General features: G+C 44.9%; 3 protein-coding genes and 1 long non-coding RNA gene across 17 annotated transcripts in view; 2 read left to right on the top strand and 2 right to left on the bottom strand.

The window, feature by feature from the left end:
- The first annotated feature begins 135 nt into the window (after nucleotides 1-135).
- Nucleotides 136-2,766, top strand: LOC120899539. The gene is made up of 2 exons (XR_005739068.1): nucleotides 136-2,466; nucleotides 2,544-2,766. It is a non-coding gene; the product is annotated as an uncharacterized LOC120899539 (long non-coding RNA).
- A 46-nt stretch (nucleotides 2,767-2,812) lies between these two features.
- LOC120899538 (repressor of RNA polymerase III transcription MAF1 homolog) lies at nucleotides 2,813-13,788 on the bottom strand. Its single transcript, XM_040305506.1, has 3 exons — nucleotides 11,117-13,788; nucleotides 9,051-9,328; nucleotides 2,813-6,851 (listed from the first exon to the last, which is right to left on the bottom strand). Exons 1-3 carry the CDS (start codon nucleotides 11,459-11,461, stop codon nucleotides 6,788-6,790), a joined length of 687 nt encoding a protein of 228 aa, XP_040161440.1. The 5' UTR covers nucleotides 11,462-13,788; the 3' UTR covers nucleotides 2,813-6,787.
- Nucleotides 13,789-15,365: 1,577 nt separating this feature from the next.
- Nucleotides 15,366-16,527, bottom strand: LOC120901852. Of its 2 annotated transcripts, none has more exons than XR_005739332.1 (3): nucleotides 16,241-16,527; nucleotides 15,717-16,037; nucleotides 15,366-15,659 (listed from the first exon to the last, which is right to left on the bottom strand). XR_005739332.1 is itself a non-coding variant. In XM_040310176.1 (3 exons), exons 1-2 carry the CDS (start codon nucleotides 16,353-16,355, stop codon nucleotides 15,769-15,771), a joined length of 384 nt encoding a protein of 127 aa, XP_040166110.1. In that variant the 5' UTR covers nucleotides 16,356-16,527; the 3' UTR covers nucleotides 15,366-15,659; nucleotides 15,721-15,768. The 2 variants fall into 2 exon arrangements, 1 of the variants encoding a protein (XP_040166110.1); XM_040310176.1 differs by having other exon boundaries at nucleotides 15,721-16,037.
- A 433-nt stretch (nucleotides 16,528-16,960) lies between these two features.
- LOC120902922 overlaps nucleotides 16,961-21,151 on the top strand; it is a 69,400-nt gene continuing 65,209 nt past the window's right edge. For 5 of the 13 annotated variants that reach the window (XM_040312016.1, XM_040312014.1, XM_040312013.1 and 2 more), the window contains exon 1: nucleotides 18,418-18,551. The gene's annotated coding sequence lies outside the window, so the exon portion shown is untranslated. Of the gene's footprint in view, nucleotides 17,108-18,414; nucleotides 18,552-19,610; nucleotides 19,734-19,818; nucleotides 20,143-21,151 lie in introns of those variants that run through there. The other 8 variants (XM_040312010.1, XM_040312006.1, XM_040312017.1 and 5 more) reach the window with 8 other exon arrangements.

Genomic DNA, 21,151 nt, shown 5'->3' with positions numbered 1-21,151 from the left:
CACTTTATTGACTCTTTCTTCGGTAAAATGAACTTTATGCAATGGGAATTGGACTCTATAGCACCCTTGTTTTGACAAATCCAATAGGAATTTCCAAGGAGCCTGTCCAAAAAGGGTACCATAGAATCCAATTTCCAACAGATGAAGTTCACTTCCAATAAGAAAGAATCAAGGAAGTATCCCACAACTATGAGAACCCCTGGGGAAAACCCTGTATTCTCACTTTTTTTGTGTATCAACGCAGTGTTTTGTTAGGGTAACTGAGTGGCGATGCCAGTATTTTGATTACAGTTAGTTAGTAAAGTTGACCATAATTAAGCTTCTACTTATCCCTCTCTTTTTGATTAGCTGTCGAATTTTAGCCTGCCTTTAAGTTCAATAAACCTCTAGACTTTTCCCGAAACACTGAATTTAACACATCCAAACTGAAGGAAACGTTCAATAAACGAAGCTTTGTAGGCGATTTAAAAAAAAATCCCATACCATGAAGCAATAATCCTCACACTCCATTCCACAACTGCAAGCACATTGTGCACTTAAAACAATGAATGCTCGGTGCTGTTGTATAAATATTGTTTCGTTCCATTTAGCGACAAAACAAAAAGATCATCGATGCTTTGCTTACCCTTCTAATATGTACCAAAAAGAAAAGCTGTTTAGTACTAACCTGTAGAAAATTGAAGAAAAAGTAGCTGGTTGGGACACAATCCCCTCTCTCCCTCTCTTTCTCTCCCATAGCAATAGCTATTGTTCGTTGTGCAATTGGAAGAAGTGTACTGCGTCAAAACTGTTGCCGTGTGGGATAGTCTTAGCAACGAATGCGCGTCCGCGAATGCCGCCGTCGACTGTTTTCTTCGAGCATAATGTAGAAATACTATAGTAGGCTTTAAATGTTTTTCGGTCGCATTTCGGTGAGTTGGATTTAGCAGCTAGTAAGAATACCAAAAGGTGAGGACACATTGCAAATACTTTTCTTAATTGAACCGAGAATTTGGAGGAGGTGGAAGCAACTTTTTAACAGAAAAGGAAGCGAACCCATCCCGTGTGAGACGTGTCAGAAAGGAAACAATAAATAGAACGAATGAAGCATCATCACGCCCTCTGATACCTGAGCCAACAGACAAGACAAATACATTCGTAACGAAGCAAATTTAAAGCAAAACCCCCACACAAACACACAAGCTAAGTACATTAAAATGTTAGAAAATTCCTTACCTCCTTCCGCTAAAACTTTAGAACGCGTTACTAAAACAAAAAAACCACATGAATTTAGCATCCAACCAACGAATTGGTTTCTCGAGGTTTTCAAAGCCGACTACGACCGGAAACGGAGAGAAACCGTGTGTGGCGCGCGATGTGGCGTTGTGAAGAAAGTGTCTTGGAGCAGACGGCGGGTAGGGGGGGGGGAGTTTTTGCTCGTGTTTCTAACTCTCTTGCTCTCTCACTGTCTGTCTGTCTGTCTCTGTTTCGGTGTACAAACACACATTTCACACTTTTTCTATGGAAGCCGGCCGATGAGGATTTGTTAGAACAAACAACAACAAAAAAAACTAATTCGCGACAAATCGAAGAGATAGAGTAGTAAGTTGTATGCGCTTATGATAGACTCACGTGTAGCATGGAGCGTAAAATATCTGAACGAACGAACGAAGTACAACAAAGGTAGGCGAAGGGACAAACAATGCAATAGCTGTGTGTGTGTATGTACCCACGCACACACACACACACACTACACACCTGTCTTATGCATATTTCACACAAACACACCTACTGGATGGCAATATTCTAGTTGCTAATTATAATAGAGTAAAGTTTAAACAAAAAAAAACCGGAACCCTATTCATCTACTACTAGAATCTTCCGCTACGTTTCCCTTACCTGCCAGTAACCCTTTTCGATACCTGATATGACCTGAGAAGAAGTAGGGAAAAAAGAAAAAAACAAGAAAGCACCTTATAAACTTATTTTTTGTTTGTTAATCCCATTTGGAGGACAGGACAGGACTATGCCGTGCGTTAACGTTGCAGGAGAAAATAAATGCTTTTAAAGCGCGCTTTACCCCTACAAGGCTTAAGCGACGAACACCACTCAGCAGGGAGGGAGAGTGTTTTGTGCCCCCGGTATCTATGCGTAGTAGCCTACTGCTGGAGGGAAAAGGAAACAGAAGTGTAAAAACAACCCGTCCTCCCCGGTAAGAAGGGGAGACATGATAGCAGATGGGCGTCTCCGTATCCTTGCAGTTGCGGGCGGGCGGGTGATAAACGCAGACATTAAACTACTACCTATTTGTGAAGTTTATTTTGCAACTGGAGAGATGGGATAAACACGCTTTCTCCTTAGTGCGAAAAAAAATTGTAGTGAAACCAAACTGTTTGAAAAGAAGTTGAGACAGTGAAAACGCAAAACTATTGGCCAAAACAAAACAAAAATACGAAAGCAAATAAATGCTGTCATGTAAACACATTGGTTGGTTGGGGGGAGTTGGTTTTTAAGTAATACAAGGATTAATAATTCGCGAATCGTTTTTTTTTACGTTTTTTCAGGTAAGAGAATTTTAGAGCGGTCAACGTAACGGCTTCCCAGCAGTTTGGAATTATCATGAAAACGTGACCGTTACTATAACGACCGGCATGAACTGTGTATCTCGAAGTTGGTTGGAAGAACTCCATCGTTGTCTAGCCTTTCTGGAAGAATAGTGGAAGAATTAAGAAAGCATTAGTAACTGAACGATTAATTAAGCAGCAAATTTCTTTCATTCCTCCGTAATCTTCGTACGTCTTTAGTTAGCTTTTGTTTTACATTTTTAAAACGATTTTGTTTTCTCTCCATATTTTATTATCCTTAACCATTTACGCGGGTGTTTTTTGTTGCTCTCTGCTATCTTGCATTTGTCTAAAGAGAATACATTAAAAATAATGATAAAGTGGTGCACACAATCACACACACATACATCGCTTGGTTTCGCGCGAGCGCTTGGTATGCGCTTTGCTGCTGCAAACATTTCTCTTCTTTTCTATTGTTTTGTTTTGGCCCTTTCTTTTTAACATATCTTTCTTCTCTTCTGAATTGCTATCTTTCAAGTGTGCAAGTGCTAGAGAGTTTAAACCTTAACAAAGATATCGAACGGTTCGAAAAAGGGCAGATTTTTGTTTGTTTGCTTGTTTGCAAGGGTTCAAAAAGTAGTAATGGTGTATTTTTGCATTAACATTTTGCTGCTGCATTGACATTTCTGTGTGTATTGCGCTGTTCACCTACGGAAACGTTTCTGTTTTTTATCATTAGTTTAATTTTACTGTTGTTGTGTTGTATATAGTATGTGTAGGTGTGTGTGTATTTATAACTTTTATTAAATATTCGCCCTCTCGATCTCCCGGTACTTTCTAATACACAGCAGCTCATTTCAGTTGGAAAAAATAGTATGCTTGAGACATTCATTACTCCCTCTAGTCCATATTTAACCGACTTAAGTTGCCGATATCGAAAGAAACATGTTTGTATCGGATGCTTGCTCACACCAAAGATACAGTTGCATGCGTTAATCTTGTGATTAGCGTAAAAATTGTGCTCCCCCTATCCTTCCTACTAGCAGAAAAGGACAGGATTACATTACTCAAATGTTGGCGGGATTAAACAACAGCTACACCGGACGACGCTCTGCTTATCAGGCTAGATGTGTGTATGATAAACAGCCGATAAAACAAGGTGCTGTCTTGAAAATTGATGATTCCGTATGTTTACCAACTGATACAGACTGATACTGTGACGGTTCCGTTGCCAAACAAACCCGCAAATAGCTTGCCTCACCACTGGCATGAATGTAATAATGCTGCTTCTTGCGCGTCCCTCAATTCCGTCCCATAGCACTGTTCTCCCGTAGTGCTGCTGCTAATATAATGCTAGGTTACGATAAATAACACTGTCCTCCCTAAACGAGATCATTTTGCCTGCTAGTAGTGCGGGGTGGGGTCGGAATTGGGAACGGCGGCTCAGCCACATCTCATCTCATCTTTGCTTTCCAATTTCCAACTGATCGACTGGACAGAGAGGAGCCCCGCTTTGTCACGTCTCACGACACTGTACGTACGAGCGCAATTTCCGTGCAAGCCGTGGTTGTCGCCCTTTTGCCGGTAACTCGACTCGGTTGTTATTATGTCCCCCCGTGGTCTAAAAGCTACTTATCACATTTCGTGTAGAGGTTTTGTACTTCAGAGCTTGTAATTTGATGAATCACGAAGATGTTTGTTATTTGTTTGGCCGCGCTTTTTTTTACCTACCTATCTATCTTGCGCTGTGATTAGATAGATAAGATAGCACGACCAAACACGGTGTGGACCCCGTACGTACGTACAGCGCGCGAGACTGCGGATGTGCAGTGTGACGACAGTGACAGCGACTACGGATTTGCCTGGGAACCATCGCTGAGATGTATCGTGCCTGCCCTCTCTACAATAGAGCGCCTTAGGGATTATCATGTTTTGTGTCCTTTTTGTATGTAAGGATATCAGCATTACTATGAACGTTTAAAATTTGCAAACGGTTGCATTGTATGATAAGATTTACCGCTTGTAGTGTGTGAAGGGAGATGCATCCTTCTATTAAAACAAAATATATGCCAACGAAAGAGCTGTTTTGCTGTGGATGGTATTGAAAGCCATTGGAACCCGATGAGCTGATGAGGGGCGAAAGACGAATAAAACTTACGAATCTAATATCACAAAATTGGTACAGTCAGTGAAATAGTTCTCACGTGCGGTCCCACCATCGGACACCAGGACACAATGTCGATGGTGGACGGGAATGGTGGACACGGGCACGAAAACCAAAAACGAAAGGTCATCAATGCCCTTCCCTATTAATGTTTTCAATGCCGATGCCCTTTTGTTTGGAGACGATTTCCCCCATCACACACGGTGGTGATGTGCATTCAAGGATGGTTTGCAGGGGGAGGTTTCGCCCCTTCCCGTCCCGTCGTTGTTTGCCGCCGGGAACCGCCCTATCCCTCTCAGTGTACCTACACACTGCTCCCTGTTTGCGGGTGAGGCATCGTGGCGGTGATGGTGATAAAAATGGAGACGATAGCAGTGCTGGAATAGGATATATCCTTCACTGTGCGCTCCTTCTTTTTACCCCCTCGAGCTCAGCTTGGAGAGCTTAGCGAAAGGGGACAAAAGACGCCACACGCGTCGCGCGCAAACAGCAAACAGGGGCAATCTCACCAACTGGGAAACCACCCAGACCGTGCGATGTTGTTCTGATCGCCACCGTTTGGGACGATCACACACAAACGCTTGGCTGGAGGTTTCGCGGAAGAGCAAAGCTACCTTACCACTAAGCTTTTACTAACGGCTACCGTCTGTGTGAGCCCTCGACAAAACACTTTAACTGTGCGGGAGAATGACTCCGCGCCGCCGTGTGTCTGTCTTATTCCATCGAAAACACTACTAAACACACATTTTTCCCTACCGGAAAACGCTAGCTGTTTTGGAAGGTGTGTTGTTGTGTGTGTTGTTTCGCTTCTAACCGCTCTTTATGAGCACAAATAAAACCCTTCCTTTGCCCTTTTTGCGCTATCTGTCTCTGTCTCTTGTCATAATCCACGAGAGCATGTGTTTCGTGAGCGGAATTAGCGCATTCCCACCACATGTACTTATAGCACGGGCATGAGGAAGGCCTCACCACCTCGGGGAACTGATGGATGGAGCAAACATTCCATACCCCACTCGCCCCCTCCTTAGCTTCTCCTACCTTCTCGCCTTACCTAAACTAAACAGTATTTATCTTATTAAGCTCTCGCCCGCTGCTCCAGTTGGCTACACATTGCCAGCATCGCGCACTCACCGTTACGCGAGTTCTCACACCGCAGCTCTCACCTGCCCTCACGTAACGGTGCCGTGTCTTGGTTCTTGGTTTGGTTGGTATTATTCCTGCTTAAACTGTTGTTTAATTCTTTTTTGTTTCTCTCTACTCTTAGCATGATACTTCCGCAATAATAGCTCGGCGCTGCTGCTGATGTTGCTGCTGATGTTGCTGCTGTTGTTTTGCTGCATACGATGCACTTTGCACATTGCGGGTAGTGTGAATTACTAGCGTTACATTGTGTGTATATATATATGTATGTATATCGAAGAAATATTGTTCATACGTAGAGGTTGTTAATGACTTCTTGCTGAGAGTGCCCAAATATCGGTGCCTTTAAAGCACGCGCACAAAGAAGAATAATGCCTACAGTAACTTAAAAGAATTGATTGTAAATTGTTTTTTTTTGTAAAAGCACACAACAACCCAAAATCACACGCACACACACAGGCAAACGAACAAATTATAAATTGAATGAAAAAAGAGAATGTAATAAGGGGGAAAAATAAGTAAATTAAAGTAAGTAATGTAGATCAAGTTTGCAAATGCGCTTAAAACGTTCAAAAAGCTGATTCGCTTTAGCGCTTTTATAAAGAATGTGTGTGCACGTGTGTGCGTTTGTATGTGCTCTCTTTTTTATCGTTAAGTTTCGCTAAGAAAAACACTAAGCTCCTTGTAATTGAAACACACAATTTTAAATGTTCATCGTGGTTGACAAATTGAAAACGAAAAAAGGGGAGAAAAAAACGATATCAGACGACAATTTGGTCTCGTCATGATGCTATATAAAGCTATTGTTAAAAGAAGTTAGAAAATGTTATAATCAAAGGTCAAACGATCGCGTGGATGGGAAAAAGGGATCCTTTTCGATCGGTTAGCCGTATCCCTCGCATAAGGGTTGTCTTAGGGAGTCGGCAAATCGTCCTGGCATTTAGTAACATTCGTCATCTTCCATTGCGAAATCGCTCGAAAATCCAGAGTCCACATAAACCGAGCTGAAAAAGGGAGAGAAAAAAAAATAGATAAAAAGAGCCAGATTTTAGTACACAACAGTTAAAAAGACACAAAAGAAGAGAATCAACAAATCAACAAAGTGTTCAATAAATAAATCACCCAGCTCCCCACCGGTAATGGCCTTATTGCAATAACTGGACCCCTTTTGGCGTTTGGCTGGCCGGCTGGTCTTAACAAACGCTTTGTACCCATCGTGCAGTGTGTGTGTGTGTGTTGTGCATTTATTTATAGCACAACCGGGGTTGTAGGAAAATCGATCGCGGAAAGACATTTTTGCCTACATCGGCAACTTCGAGCCGGTGGGACTGTTCTACCCCGGCGACGGAACGCTGGAACTATTCTGGCACGTTCTGTTTTGATAAACGAAGGAACTTCTCTCCCCGCTTTATGGCGGGGAGTGGAGTGAGGGTTTATGAATGCATAAACAAAGCAGTGGGTTTAGTTATAGTGGCGAGTAAAAGTGTTGGAAACGTACTTAGCGTCAGTAAAAGTCGTTAAATTTTGAGCAAAAAAATAACAAAATTAACTATGGTTGGACGCGAAAGAGAGAGAGCAAGAGATCGTTACACAGTTAGGAGGCTTTCGCCCTACTTTGGCTCTTTTATGCTTGAGTCATCGACTAGCATCGACGATCATGGGCTAGGCTAGGGGCTTGGTTAACCTTATCCGACAAAACTTTGTTGTTGCTTGTTGTTTTTGGCACACACACACATTGATCGTCAGTAAGGGCTTCTGTGATACGTGCGACACACACAGCAAGATTAACGAACCCGTAAAAAGCAGCATTTAATGTAATGAGACTACATTAAACCGCAAACTACATGCATTTCCATTGCAATCTTTCATGTTCAGCAATACAAGGGTTTTCAGGGGACTTGTGGGATACTTTCATGACTCTTTCTTACACGAAATGAACTATATGTGAAAGCAATTGGACTCTATAGCACCCTTGTTGGACAAATCCAATAGGAATCCAAAATGGGTACCATAGAGTCTCTTCTCTCATCATATAAAGTTCATTTCCCATTAGAAAGAGTTAAGAAAGTGTCCCACAGCTATGAGAACCCCTGGAAAACCCTGTAACTCAAATGGAGTCATGGTTAGACGAGATGACAAAGCGTCTACCTTCTTCTTCTACCCTCCGAAAGCGGTGTGCGCACCGTTTCAAGCGTTTGATCAATGTTTTGTCTAAAAATACTTTGGAATCTGCTTGCCGAAACACACACAGAGCACACACATTAGACGACGACAGGCGCACACGAGAGCGAGCAATTGTTGCTTTTTAAGGTTTAACGAAAACGCAAACCTAAAATTGCATTCCGCACGTCAGTGCGCACATCGTTACACGCTCCGTAAAGGACGGCGGCGACGGCGGCGGCGGGTTGCCGATATTTTACTCCTTTTTTTGTTGTTGCGAAAAGCATCCTCTTTTAGCGCGCGGATATAACGAAATCTGCAAACTCCAAAACAAAACAACGATACGACGTACCGCACTTCTTTTCTCGCTTATGAAATATGTATTTGCGCAAACGGTAAGGCCCACAAGACAGACAGCAATCGCTTTTTGCAACCCCCGTTTGGTGGTGCTGCTAGCGGAACTATTTAACGCTTCGTGGGTGAAGCTCTGCTGGCCCCGGCTGCTGAGAGGAGGGCATTTTAAATATGCATCCAGCTAGTGAATAATATTTGCAGCAGACATTTCTCGCACGGAATTAACACAACAGCCGATAGGTAGGGTGAAAGAAAGCCACAATAGCGTTTTTTTCAGCTCAAATTGCATCGCAAATATATGAAATTGCGATTAGTTTATAACAAGCAGCAACACCACACCAAAAAAAATGGAATTAATTGCAACCGTTTGATGATATTTCATTCGATCACGCTCGGGGGTCAACGTATTGGAGGGCGCAAACTGCTCGTAAATCAAACAAAACAAAGCCGATGCCTGTACATTTTCCGCGGGCTGGTCACTGGCAGCACTAGACCGTATCCAAACCAAAACGCACGTTGCCTCTTCTTTGCCTCTTTTTTTCGGAGCGCCGAAAACAAACCGAAACGCATCAACAAAACGCGTTTATAAGGAGGGGTGGTGGTGTGTTTGTGACGCCCCGACAAAGTGCTTGACCTCACCGCACCCCTCCTTGGGGGAAAGCGCGCGCCCGCGCGCCCCAAATACTCACTTGATCGCACGGCAGTGGAAGAAAACGATGCGCTTCAGCTTCTTGTTGTAGAAGAAGTAGTTGAACGACCAGAGGCAGCCCGGCTCGCCGAACGGGTCCGAGTTCAGGTCCGGATTGTAGCTGTAGATGTCGCAGTCCTTCAGCGAGATCTCGTCCTCGATCGTCGTCCAGAGGGCGTGGCGGATCTTGCTGTACTGTTCGCCCGCCACCGGGCCCAGGTTGCCCTCGATCGAGTTCAGCACCCATTGCAGCGACGGTTCCTTGCTGAACTCATGGCTCTGGGCAAGGCGGGAGAGGAGAGAAAGAACGGTTAACGTTAGTCATTATTATCGTCTGCTGGAGCGAGCATATAGTGTGATCACGAGACGGGAAAAGGGGTAGGGAAATTTATGCAAATGGCGATACGCTGTACGGCGTAGAGGCGATGGTTTTTCCATTGAAAACACACGCACACACATGTGAGAAGTACTACACAACCTACAAGTGATATTGTAAAGATGAGTTGGAAGGGGCCAGTTAGTTCTTATTTGGATATTGTACTTCCTCAGGCGTATTTATCATAAAAAGGGACAGCCACAGAGAGACGACAATATTCATGTTGTTATATAAAAGCTAAAAAATCTCCTGATTCAATTGTTGGAATTAAGGTCCCAATTTCACACAAAATGAAATGCTTTCATCCAATTTATTGCACCAAAATGCTGGCAAAAATCTAGAGAAACGATTAACTTTCAAGATAAATGGTAGTGACCATCTCCATCTTACGTCCGTTGCACCACAACAGTCTCTTTACACCGGAGCCGTATGCGGTTGAGGCTGAAACAAAACAACCCCAGACGGAGGTCGGGCAGTTATTACATCAGTGCCCGCACTGGTGAGGAATCTTCGAAACAAGCATCGAAAGCCCATGCCCATGATGGGTAGCATAAGGCGTGTGTGTTAGCAAGCTACGCGTAAGCGCTCTTCTGTTTATGGTATCCGTTTATGAAGGCAACAGGAGAACGTTCAAGGGTCGATAACCAGTTTTGTTGATGTGTGCCCGTGTGTGTGTGCATTGTTGGTTGGCAAAAGGCAATCAAGACCGGAAAAATTAAACTCTCCACCATCGAGAGACCCTTATTTATGATCGCACCGATCAATCGTGCGGTTGGTATTTGGGAGCAAATTTTAACGGAAATTACTGTTATGATTCTAAATATTCTGAGAGCAAGCAAGCAAACACTAAACGACGTACATTTCTCACACACAAAGATAAAATAAAAAACCAAAACAAAATTATGTATCGACCCAGAGGAGCAGCGCGCGTGACGCAAATAACAACGGACACACGGCCTTTTCTGGCTGCACAGAGCAAAACAACTATAAATATAGCAGAACATGACCATCGGACACCGCAGCGGCTGGTTGTCTTTCTGGCCACCGCACTACTCCCGCATCCTGCCTCGCGCTATGTCAAGGATACCCCCAGTCCTCAGCACCTCAGCAGGGCAATTTTTGCGCGCGCGCGCGCTCGTTCGCCCCACACAAACGCAAGAACGTACTGTTTACTAATAAAGATTGGCGAGGTTTATGGGGATGCTGATTTCCCCCGCCCGGCGAGGAGACAGATTCGGTTTGTTGTGCTGAGGCAGCAAGTGGGTGAGAAGCATTTTTTGTTTCTGTGTACGCAGCTGAAAACAAACCACCAAGGAGCTGTGTTTTCACCTGCTATTTTCTTCCTTCTTTGCTGCATTACATCTGCTACGAAAGTTGGGAGTGTATTTTTCGCTTTATTTTTGGTTCCCCTTTTTCTGTTGTCGGGTTAAATGTGATTGCTCCGGCTGACCCAGTGGCAAGGTCAAACAAGGGTTTGTTCTGTTTAAAAAAAAAGGGAAAAATGTGATTTAATAGAAAAGGCGCATTTTATCCTCTTTCCGACGAGTAAACTACGTGCAGTAACCTGGCCTACTCAAAGTGGTATTAGTAATGGCGCATTATCCCCTTTGAAGGGATTTAGTCCCACCCTTTTGCCCATTCGAGTAAAAGAATTTCGTCGCTTGCTTCGATTTGCAACCTCTTTCTCTTACCCTAGCATCGCTGAAGTCATAGTCCGGCTCGAACGCGGCGTTCAGCGTCGCGATCAGGTAGAACAGCGTCTTGCGCGAAATCGTATCGCACAGCGTGACGCCCTCGTCCCCGGACAGGCTGCTGCGCAGGATCTGGGGCGACATGTCCTGCAGGGTTTGCGGCGGCGACAGGGCCTGCAGATCGGTCGGAGCCTGCTCCGAGGTGAACCGCTTGTACAGGGCCTTATCGTTGCCCGCCATCTTGCACGAGTACGACTCGATCCGGCCGTAGATCGTGCTGTCGCCGGTCTGGATGTGCAGCTTGTTGTTGACCGCCTCGAACCGGGTACTTTCCAGCAGCTTCATCTTGATTTCGGGGAGCTGTTTTCCAGGTGTGTCAATGCAAAAACAATGCCCAACTTGATGGGTGGGGGAGGAAGTTACAACGATTTTCCTCTCGTTGATGCACAATCGATCTTTACGGTCTCTTGTGTTTCTTATTGGGTTTTCCTTAGTGTGTATGTGTGTTGTTGTTGAACAATATTTTCTTCGATATGTTTTGCTATTATAATCCACAATGTTCGGCACAGGTTGTTCGTGTGCTTTTCTCTCTCTCTCTCTGTCTCGTTGTTGTAGTAGTGCTTACAACTGTTTCACCAAACCAATAGTTAAACGATGCCTTATTTATGGTACGCTTACAAAGCTACAGGGGGCCGCGCGCTGCAAAACTGGCCAAACTGGACGACTGACGAACAGTGATCAGGGGGGCGCGGTAACACCACACTCTCACACACACACGCGCGCGCGCTTCTTAGTACAGCAGTGGCTGGTGGCACACCGTCGGGCAACTCCGGCACGGGGCGGCTGAGTATTTGACCATCTTGGGCGATCTTATCAGGCCGTTGCTGATCATCGGCACGATTCTGAACATGGTCGTCGGGTGAACGCAGAGCTTCTTCTTGAACAGTTTCGTGCTCGCGACCTGCTGGGGGTGGCGGCTCCGACTGCTGCTATTAATACGGTGCTGCTGGCTGCTGCTGTTAGCGGTGGCGGGGACGACGACGGCGGCAACGAAGGCGACTGGTTGTTGCGGGCTCATTTAAGTACGGAGAAAGCGTGTCTTGCCCTTGCCGGCTACCTGGCAAGTAATCGTAGTAGTAGTAGTAGTGGTAATAACGCCAATCGTTTATAGAACAAACGCGTTGGGATTCCGTAGGATTTTCTAATCCTTTATTTATCCCGTTGGATTTGTTCAGTGGTCAGCAGGAACCGCTTTTCAGCACAAAGCGGAAAGAAGATTCGAAAACACACACTGTTATTAGGCAGAGCACTGCGTCACCGAGCAGAGCTGTCCGTGTAGTGGTGTGCGACGATGCTGACGCACGCTTGGCACGCACACTTGGATGCGCGTTTACGAAACGATTCACACACGACGACCCGTCGTTTCGTTTGTACACAGACGGGGGGCTTCTTCTTCTTGTTTCAGCAAAGGGTCGGATGTTGTTGTTGTTGTCGTCGTTCTGTTCACTTCCACCGCCTTTGTTTATATGGTCAAATTATCAATTTTACCGTCAATTCGTAGAGACCTCGCTTTCGTAACGGTAGCGGCAAACTTTGCATCGATGTCGGCGCGGCAATTTATACCTTTTCCTTAGTCGAAATCCTTGTGCTGACCTTCAACACAGGCTTCGGTAATGTAAGCGCTTTTGTCAATAATTATCTTTCTCTCTCTCACACACACATACACGCGCGCGCGTCAGAAAAACAGGATATCTTTGCTTTCGTGTGGCTTGTGACACACTTTTCCCCACAAGAAACAAGAAGTACGGGAAACTTCTAGCGCATTTTCACGAAAAAACACGTTTCCGAGGAGCTCGAGTAGCTAGAGCGGAGAGGGGAGGCTCTTCACGCACGCATACGAAAATAGGTACACTCGTACGCACTTACGCACTGTGTACAAACACACGCACACACACACATACGCACCGAAAACACGACGCACTGCACCACACACAGAGGCAAGTTTTTTTGTTGCTTTTTCTTCTTGTATTCTCCCGAGCTTTTGTGTTGCTCCCTGCTGCTGCACACCCTGCACAACACCCTTTTCCTGACGCTTCGCTGTATCGCGCGTTGCCTTCGGAATGTAATCGAACGGAAAATATGCACCACTTACGGGTAGTGCATCAAGTTTGTTTTGTTCGCTTTCTTGTACCTTTTTCAGCTCGCTCAGAAAGATTTGGAAAATTGTAACCACACACACACACGCACGCACGCACACCTAGACACCAGGCTACATATAGCTGTCTAAAGAGGACTTGTATTTTTCCATCATTTTCGCTGCTTTTACTGGGTCACACTCACACACGCACACACCGGGTTGAGGCAGAACAATGGCGGGGGAACAAGGTAGTTTCCCCGAGGGTGTGCTCTCGCGGCGCCTTGTTGCTGGATGTTTACGATCGAAATGTGATGTCGATCGTATTTGTCGCTGGTGACCACTGTTGTTATTCAGCTGCTTCTTCTATTCTCGCTCAACACACAGAGAAAACACACAGAAAACAATGGAAAACGCTCGTTCCGAAACACACTGGATGTAGCGAGATGGCTTTCACAATGATTTCTTCGGTCGTACACACGCACACGAATCTGATCGCTAGCAAGTTCTACGCAAAGTGTTTGGCAAGATGGTTACCTTCGCAAGCTGTAGGGCAGAGCCGTACGGGTGGGTTTATTGCAGAGCAATCGACAGGATTCGACGATCGCCAAGGTGGTAAAGCTGGTGCGTAAATTCAGGTTTTAATTTGCCGAGTACCTCATTGATTACGATTATTTATTCTTTCTTTTCAAATGTCACTGAAATATCACCAAATTTGAAATATTTACTGCTTTTGATCGGTTTTTGCTAAAAAGGAATTGGTTATTTCTATCGTTCGATGTTATTGTTCGATACCTTCCGAATGTTTTGCTGCTTTCAGTAGAGATGGGCAAATGTGCAGAATGTCAGTGCGTTTATATTATAAGTTTAAGCATTATTCTAGCTGTTTTGGGGGTTAAAGTAAGGCTCAGCCCTCTACGTTACATTGGAGAAGCGTTACGTCCCTTAAAATATTCCCAAGCAACATTTTTATTACAGTTTTGTCATCCAAGCGACCGACCAATGTACATTATTAGAATAAAAAACATTTTAAATTGCGATGAAAAAAAAGTTAATTGCTTTAAGATGAATCGATATCTAGGAGATTTAATTTTAAATAACAATTAAATAACAGGTTTCATATTTTTCATTGCTGCACTATGAATAATGAAAAAAAGTCTGAAAGAAGGAAGCTCATGAACACCCCAAAAGCTTTCAATTGGAGTAACATTTCCTATGATTAGAAAATATAAAATATAAAAAATAATTATAATTAAATTATATATTTGAAATATAATTATTACCTTTCCAATCAATATTTCCGGCCATTTCGAATAAAAATTACTTTAGATACAAGGGCTCTTTTTAAAAATTAGGTTAATGAAGTTAATGAATACTTGAAAGTATTTCATTATCCTACTTTATCAATAACTGGGTAAATAAATAAATAATCATATTTTATTATGTATTATTTATGTAAAAGAATGTTATAATTATAATTCTTGAAGTTGTTACAACTCTGATTGCTGTTAAAAATGATAGCCTAATAATAATATTAGTATATATTTATACTAATGAATTATCAATGAATTTATCTTTATTAGCGATTGCTGTACTTATTTATGTTTGTTCATATAAAAGAAAACAATATTAAGACATGATAATCTATTAATTTGCTCATCCACGGCGGTTAAAACAAACGTTCAAAAATGCTGCTTGGGTTTGTGATAAACAGGCGTTACGTGTAACGCTAGCGTAACGTAGAGGGCTGAGCCTTACTTTTACCGTTTTGGGAAGAAGCAAATCAGCTCCAAATGAATCATAAATTCTAAGATGAAATTGAATTCAAATGAATGTGAATCAGCCACAGTGTGTGTTATGCAGGGCATTTCTTAGTGAATTTAGGCCTGACTTTAGAAGTTTATTCTGTTTCGTTAAGTTTGTAGTGATAGGCACTTTGGCTCCGGATGAGACGCAATTCCGATCCGCCGAAAAGGATTAACCCTTGTGTTGATGAGAATTGTATTTCAAACAATTTCTGTACTGACAAAATCTTATATTGTTCCATAAAAGTGATGCGATGTATTTGTATTGCTAAAATCCATCTAGGTATTTCATTATTATGCTCGATATTAATTCAATTTATACAATTTATTTAAACAAAAGGCTTTGTTCCTACTCGGTAAGTGAGGAGCTTCCTTGTGAAGTATGACAAAACATATGCATCAAATATTTGCGTAACCCATGCAACCTATGTAACCCATGTAAGGTAGACTTTATTCACAAACGCTACCATTTTCGCTCGTTGTATCCAGCTTTGGTGTAAGACCTTATTCGAATTTAATGTCCTTCTTGCATCCGTGTGGGAAATCCAACATTAGACCTGCTAATGCAAATGATTTACAGATTAATTCTGTAAGTTGGCTGCATCTAAAATGAAAAATTAGGAGTTACACACTGCAGGGGAAACACTTAGTGCTAAATTACCTACAATTTTCTGCGGTACATATTCACTCGGTCAACCAGGAGCCGCGGTCAACTATTTCTTTGGCTGCTCGGGGCTCGCTAGTAGCTCGCTTGCCGAATCCGGTACATCGATAAAAAGGCGATTGTTTCGCATGAGACGCAACAAGCTATCGATGCAGGCGTTAGACGCCTTGTTACTTAGGGCCCAATTACGAAGGTTTTCTTGCAACGTCTCTCGTTGCACCTTTTCATCTTTGACATCATTGTTTTCGTCTTCCGAAGATTCATCGGTTTCATCAGCATCCATAGCGCCGGTTTCATCAACAAAGATCTCTGGTTTCACTACACACGGAAATAAGAAAGATTAACAAATGTTTCGGATGGTCTTGTCTTTGCAACAAAAAAAAAAAACATTCAAACACACACAACAACAACAACAAACTACAGGACGTGACAAGTCGATGGAAAATACCCCTTTATGACCATGGCGATTCATACGGAAATGAGTAAAATTACATACGCTGTTTACTATAGTTTTTACTTACTGTCGACCGCTGGTACTGTCAACTGGTCACATTCACTATTTTCATTTGTAGCTTTAAACGCAGTTCCGTCTGCATCGATTGCAGCTATTTTCAATGCTTCCATCGCGTCTTCCATTTTGTGCGCTTTATTGCCACCTACAAGGCACGATTGCAATGATAACTTTTGCTTACGGAAAATGGCGACCGTTTACCGTTGAACGCTTTTCAACTGCGAGTGGCCGATCATTTGCAAAACTAACAAAAGAACTCGCAACATACGCATTATCCGTGCTTGCCGTACAACTGGCAGTGGGGCGATGAACCGTGGGCTTGACATTTTCGTTCAGTTCACAAGTTAAAGTTTCGTTAAAAAATAATACAAGAAACTCCCAACATGAGCATGACATAATAGAACGGAACGAAAATTATCATAGATTTTAAATATTTTGGAGTAGAATCGAAACTCCAACATTTCTTAAACTGTTGCTGAAAAATGAAACCGATTTCAAATGAATTAAAATAAATTAATGGAGAATCACATCTTAGCTATATGCACCATTTTGAATTTCCAGTGATTTACTGTAGTAAAATTAATTCCTTGTTTATGCATTCCTTTTACAATGCATTTTTCAGCACTCTAAATTGCAAAAAAAAATCATAAAAGAAATGAATTTGATTTCTTCGTCAAATGGGCGCACGATTGTCAATTGCTGTCAAACCCCAATAAATAAAACATGGCTACCGCGCTTGACAGCACTCAACGCAAATCGATGGCCGTACCCATCCCAATACAGAGCTCAACTTTTCGATCATCGCTCGTATTGATAAGGTAAAAGTGAGGAAGCACCTTTAACCCGTGTACAGCTTGTCCGAGTGTGGCCAGTGTTGGTAGGGTTTCGCTATTTAAGTTTTCATTTCTAGCCAAGCTTACACAACCCTCAACACCGTTACCGATATCGTCCAGGTGGGGGGAGGGGGACTGGTGTCCCGTTTTCTTTGCATTCGCCCGTGCAATCGCCTCACCCTTCAAGGCCAGGCATCGGTGTGTGATGGTGGTTGTCGTCGTCGTATTGGGTTGCAACCATCCCATAAAGCTACGCTCAATCGCAAATGATGTGAAGAACGGAATGTGCCGTGTGTGTGTCCCGCCACTGCAAAACAATAATCCTCCGGCACGGGAGTTGCCAACAGAACGAGCGGAAAAGTACCCCGTGCTCAAGGGCCCAAGTGTATTTGCGCCACTGTCAAAGTGTGTGAGTCTGTCCTGTCTTAGTGGAATCCAATTGGAATCGGGTCGTCGCCAGGTGCAATATTTGCTGCTGCCGCTGCTATGCGGAGCAGCGGAGTGACTGTGTGCAGGAATTATCAGTGAAATACAGCATCCACACAGCAGCAGCAGCAGCGAGAAGCGGTTCTAATCTCGTGGCTGGCTATCCAAACATTGCGGAACCACACACAACACCCGTGAGAGGCTCTGCATTGCGGAGGGCCCACCGAACGTAACACGATGAGGCGTGAGAAGGGGCGCACGGATTGGGGGAAAAAAGGAAGAAAAGAACGTGAACGCACGCACGCACGCACGCAGCCCAGTGATAACACACTGGCACATCGAAATTCGGCTTATCATACTTGCCATGCCGAGCGAACAGACGGGGACGGAAGGCAAAGTGGCCCCGCAAATGACATTGCCATTAGGCAGGCAGGGATGGCCGGCGGGTCGGTGGATGGGTGATTAACGATCCCGTTGTCTCGTTGTAGGAAGGAGGAGGAGGAGGATGTGAAGGAACAGCGGGTTAGCAGAACATCCCCGTAGAACGGTTGCGGTGCGGGGGAGGCAAGGAGGCGGTTTATGGTCCGAGGGTGGCCGTAAAAGCCAATAATAATAGCAACCAGCACCGCACGGGCACACACACACGCACACGTGTACGCGCGCTAGTGTGTTTATTCCTCCAACACACATTCGTCTCGCGTAGTAGCCAGGGGTTTCTATCTTCACCCCCCCCCCCACCCAGCCCGCACGTCAACATCAACCCCCCAAATCCGCACCCACCGCAGCACAAACCCGATCGAAGCAGCCCATGGACGGCACAGGGGGCTGGCTGCGCCGTGTGTGTGTGTCATCAGGGGGGAGGGGGTAGTGTACTGGCGGGTGCTCTCGGTGTGCTCGGCTGTCGCTGTGTGGCAAAGAACAAAAACGGTGCTGGTTCACTACGCGCTTTCCTCTCGGAGCATTCGTTCGCTGGCGGTGGAAGTGCGCTGTCGCGTGTTTTTCGTTTTGTTCGTGTGCGGTGGTGAGCTGTGCTGTGTGCTTCTGTGTGGCGGCTGGTTTGTAGTAAGTCTGTGCCCATACACACACACACATACTGCTCGGGTGTGCAATTTTTAGCCCCAGCACGGGGAAACCCTCATCGTATCCTCAACAGAGGGAAACAAAAAGAAAAGTGAAAAATGCTCGTCCGTTTGTGGGTGCAAAATTTGCTTTTGAGTTTTTTTCGTTCGAGCTCTAGTGCAAAAAAATCGTCCCCCCCCCCCAAGGGGCAGCTCTGTTCTTCAAAGGAGGTTGTGCTTGAAAGTGAACTTTTTCTGCGGTGAATCGTCCCTTCATCCCTCGCTTTGTAGCGTTGTGTGCGTGCGTGCGTGTTTGTGTGGGGGATTCGTATGTGTGCCTGGTGCAATTTTTTTCCTCCTTTTCGTAAAACGGAGCCGAGAAGTGGGGTTCACCTTTTTTTTAGTATTCTGCGGGGGCCATCCGTGTCCAAAATCGATACTTGTGTGTGATGGGGATGACGAGCGGGGCCCGGGGGTTGGGGGCTTTTTGCTCGCGCGCGCCACCATGTGTGTGTATGTGTCCCCACCTAGTACAGTGTGTGTGTGTGTGCGAGTGTGCTGAAGTGTACGTGCGCGAAGGGTTGAAGGGAATGGGCCAGCACGAGCAGGGACACCTTTGCCGTGAAGATACCAAAAATGAACCGTGCTCTTTTTTTAACTCACTCTCACTGCTCTCTCTCTCTCGCTCTGCGTTTGCTGCGCTAACTTTTGTCTCCCAAAGCAGCAGCAGCAGCAGCAGCAGGAACAGTGGTCGGAATATCTGATCTGCTTGTAGAAGAAGAAGACAGCCGTAAATTTAAAATTTGTCACACAAATTAGTATTAAAATACGGCGTGTTGGGCGGGGGGAGATGGTGAATCACGACGACCCCTATTTTATCGTTTCATCCCCCCAAACCGAGATATGCTGTGTACGTCACACACTGGGAACGAACAACCCTCTCACGTGACAGCACACACTCGGTTTCACGCTCTCGCTCTCTCTCTCTCTCTCGCGCGCTCATCCAATTGACAGCACAAAATAAAGGCACTCACACACACACACACTGAGCGCCGCAGCAACGGTTTTGACAGCAGTAGTCACGGCGCTGTGTAGTTGTACAGTGTGTGACGGAAAACGGAGCAGCCCTGTCTGTGCACGCAGTTTTGTCGGCTCCTGCGAGCGGGTGGCTTTTTTATTGTGTTGGGTTGGTTGAAAAAACGACACACACACACATAAGAACCGTGTGTGTTTCTGGCAAGTGCATCGATCTTCACACGCGTTGCAAAGGGAACGAATTTCCATTTTACCTAGTAAAGAGTGCCTTTTTGACTGTTCGGAAACAAAAAAAAAAGCGTACTGGAGCTGCGTTTTCCTCCACCGCACAAGCTGCTGCTGATGTAACGCGGCACCCGAAATCCTGGCAAGCGTCGCCGAGCCTCTGCCAACTTCCCTGCTCGAAGACCAGCTGTGTGTGTGTGTATGTGTGGTAGTAGTAGCCTGCAGCGAAAGGAAGCGAAATCGAAACCGATCGAAGAAGCCTTTACAGCACACAGTGTGGATGTTACACAACGCGTGGGCACCGAGTGGACAAGTGCGTGTGTGTATAGCCAAAGGTGTTTATAGAAAGTTCTTCCCACCCTTACTTCTCCAGCGAAAAAAAGAACATCCCTTTTCGCACCTCCCCTCCCACCCCCGTTCCTAGGTCCCTGGTGTAGTGTGAAATAAGACAAACACACACACACAACGACAACGGTGGATTTTGTGAGTGAATTCAACCAAAACGAAAAATTTATATCATCAGCGCTTCATCTTGTCACCATTATTCCGCATTTGTGAAGAAAAAGGACCTAGGACATTGTCGGAAAGGATGTGACAAGGAGAAGCCTACAAAAAACCCTCTCCACCGTTGCCAATATGGAGCGATAAAACCACCAAACGGCGCAATGTTTTCTTTCGATTTCGAATTTTGCCACGGACACACATTTTTGGGGCTCACGTAATCTAGCTTACACCATCACCCGGCGTGTGCTGTGCATCTGTGTGTGTGTGTCGGTGGACCTCCCCAAAAACGTCCCCGCGGGGGAGACTTACGCATCACCGGGCATCCAAACGGTCCCTTCAAAACCGCTCCAGCTCCGGCTAACAACTCCACCAGGTTTACTTTCGGTGGGCGATGGTGGTCCCGGACTGGCGGTGGTCGCTTTGCCTGGCCTGGCCGTCGTCAACGGCATATCCGCTCCGGCTATGTAAATGCCACCTTCAGAGGCTAATTAATTACACAAACTTCGCTCACAAACATCCAGGATGAGTTGAGAGTTTGAGTGGAGTGGAGAGGGGCAGAAGAGCCCAGAGGTGTGCTCCCTTTTCGTTTGCCTTCTTGCAATACCCACAATAACAACAAGAACAACAGCACACTGGTTGTTGGTTAGGTTTTTCGGAGTGGGCGATGGGCAAGAATGGAACGAACCAACAACAAAAAAAGTCCTAGCCAAAATGTGTGTGCGGGACTGCTGGCGTACCCCACACAATAACAACAACAACAAAATGCCGTGTTCTCCCCAATACACGTGCGTGGTGGCTTTCGTGTTAACATGAAATTTTATTCCATTTCGTCCTTTCGTG

Source organism: Anopheles arabiensis, chromosome 3, assembly GCF_016920715.1.
Source record: "Anopheles arabiensis isolate DONGOLA chromosome 3, AaraD3, whole genome shotgun sequence".
NCBI lineage: Eukaryota > Metazoa > Arthropoda > Insecta > Diptera > Culicidae > Anopheles > Anopheles arabiensis.
Note: the sequence above shows the minus strand (reverse complement) of the source record. Positions and strands in the feature narration are given on the sequence as shown.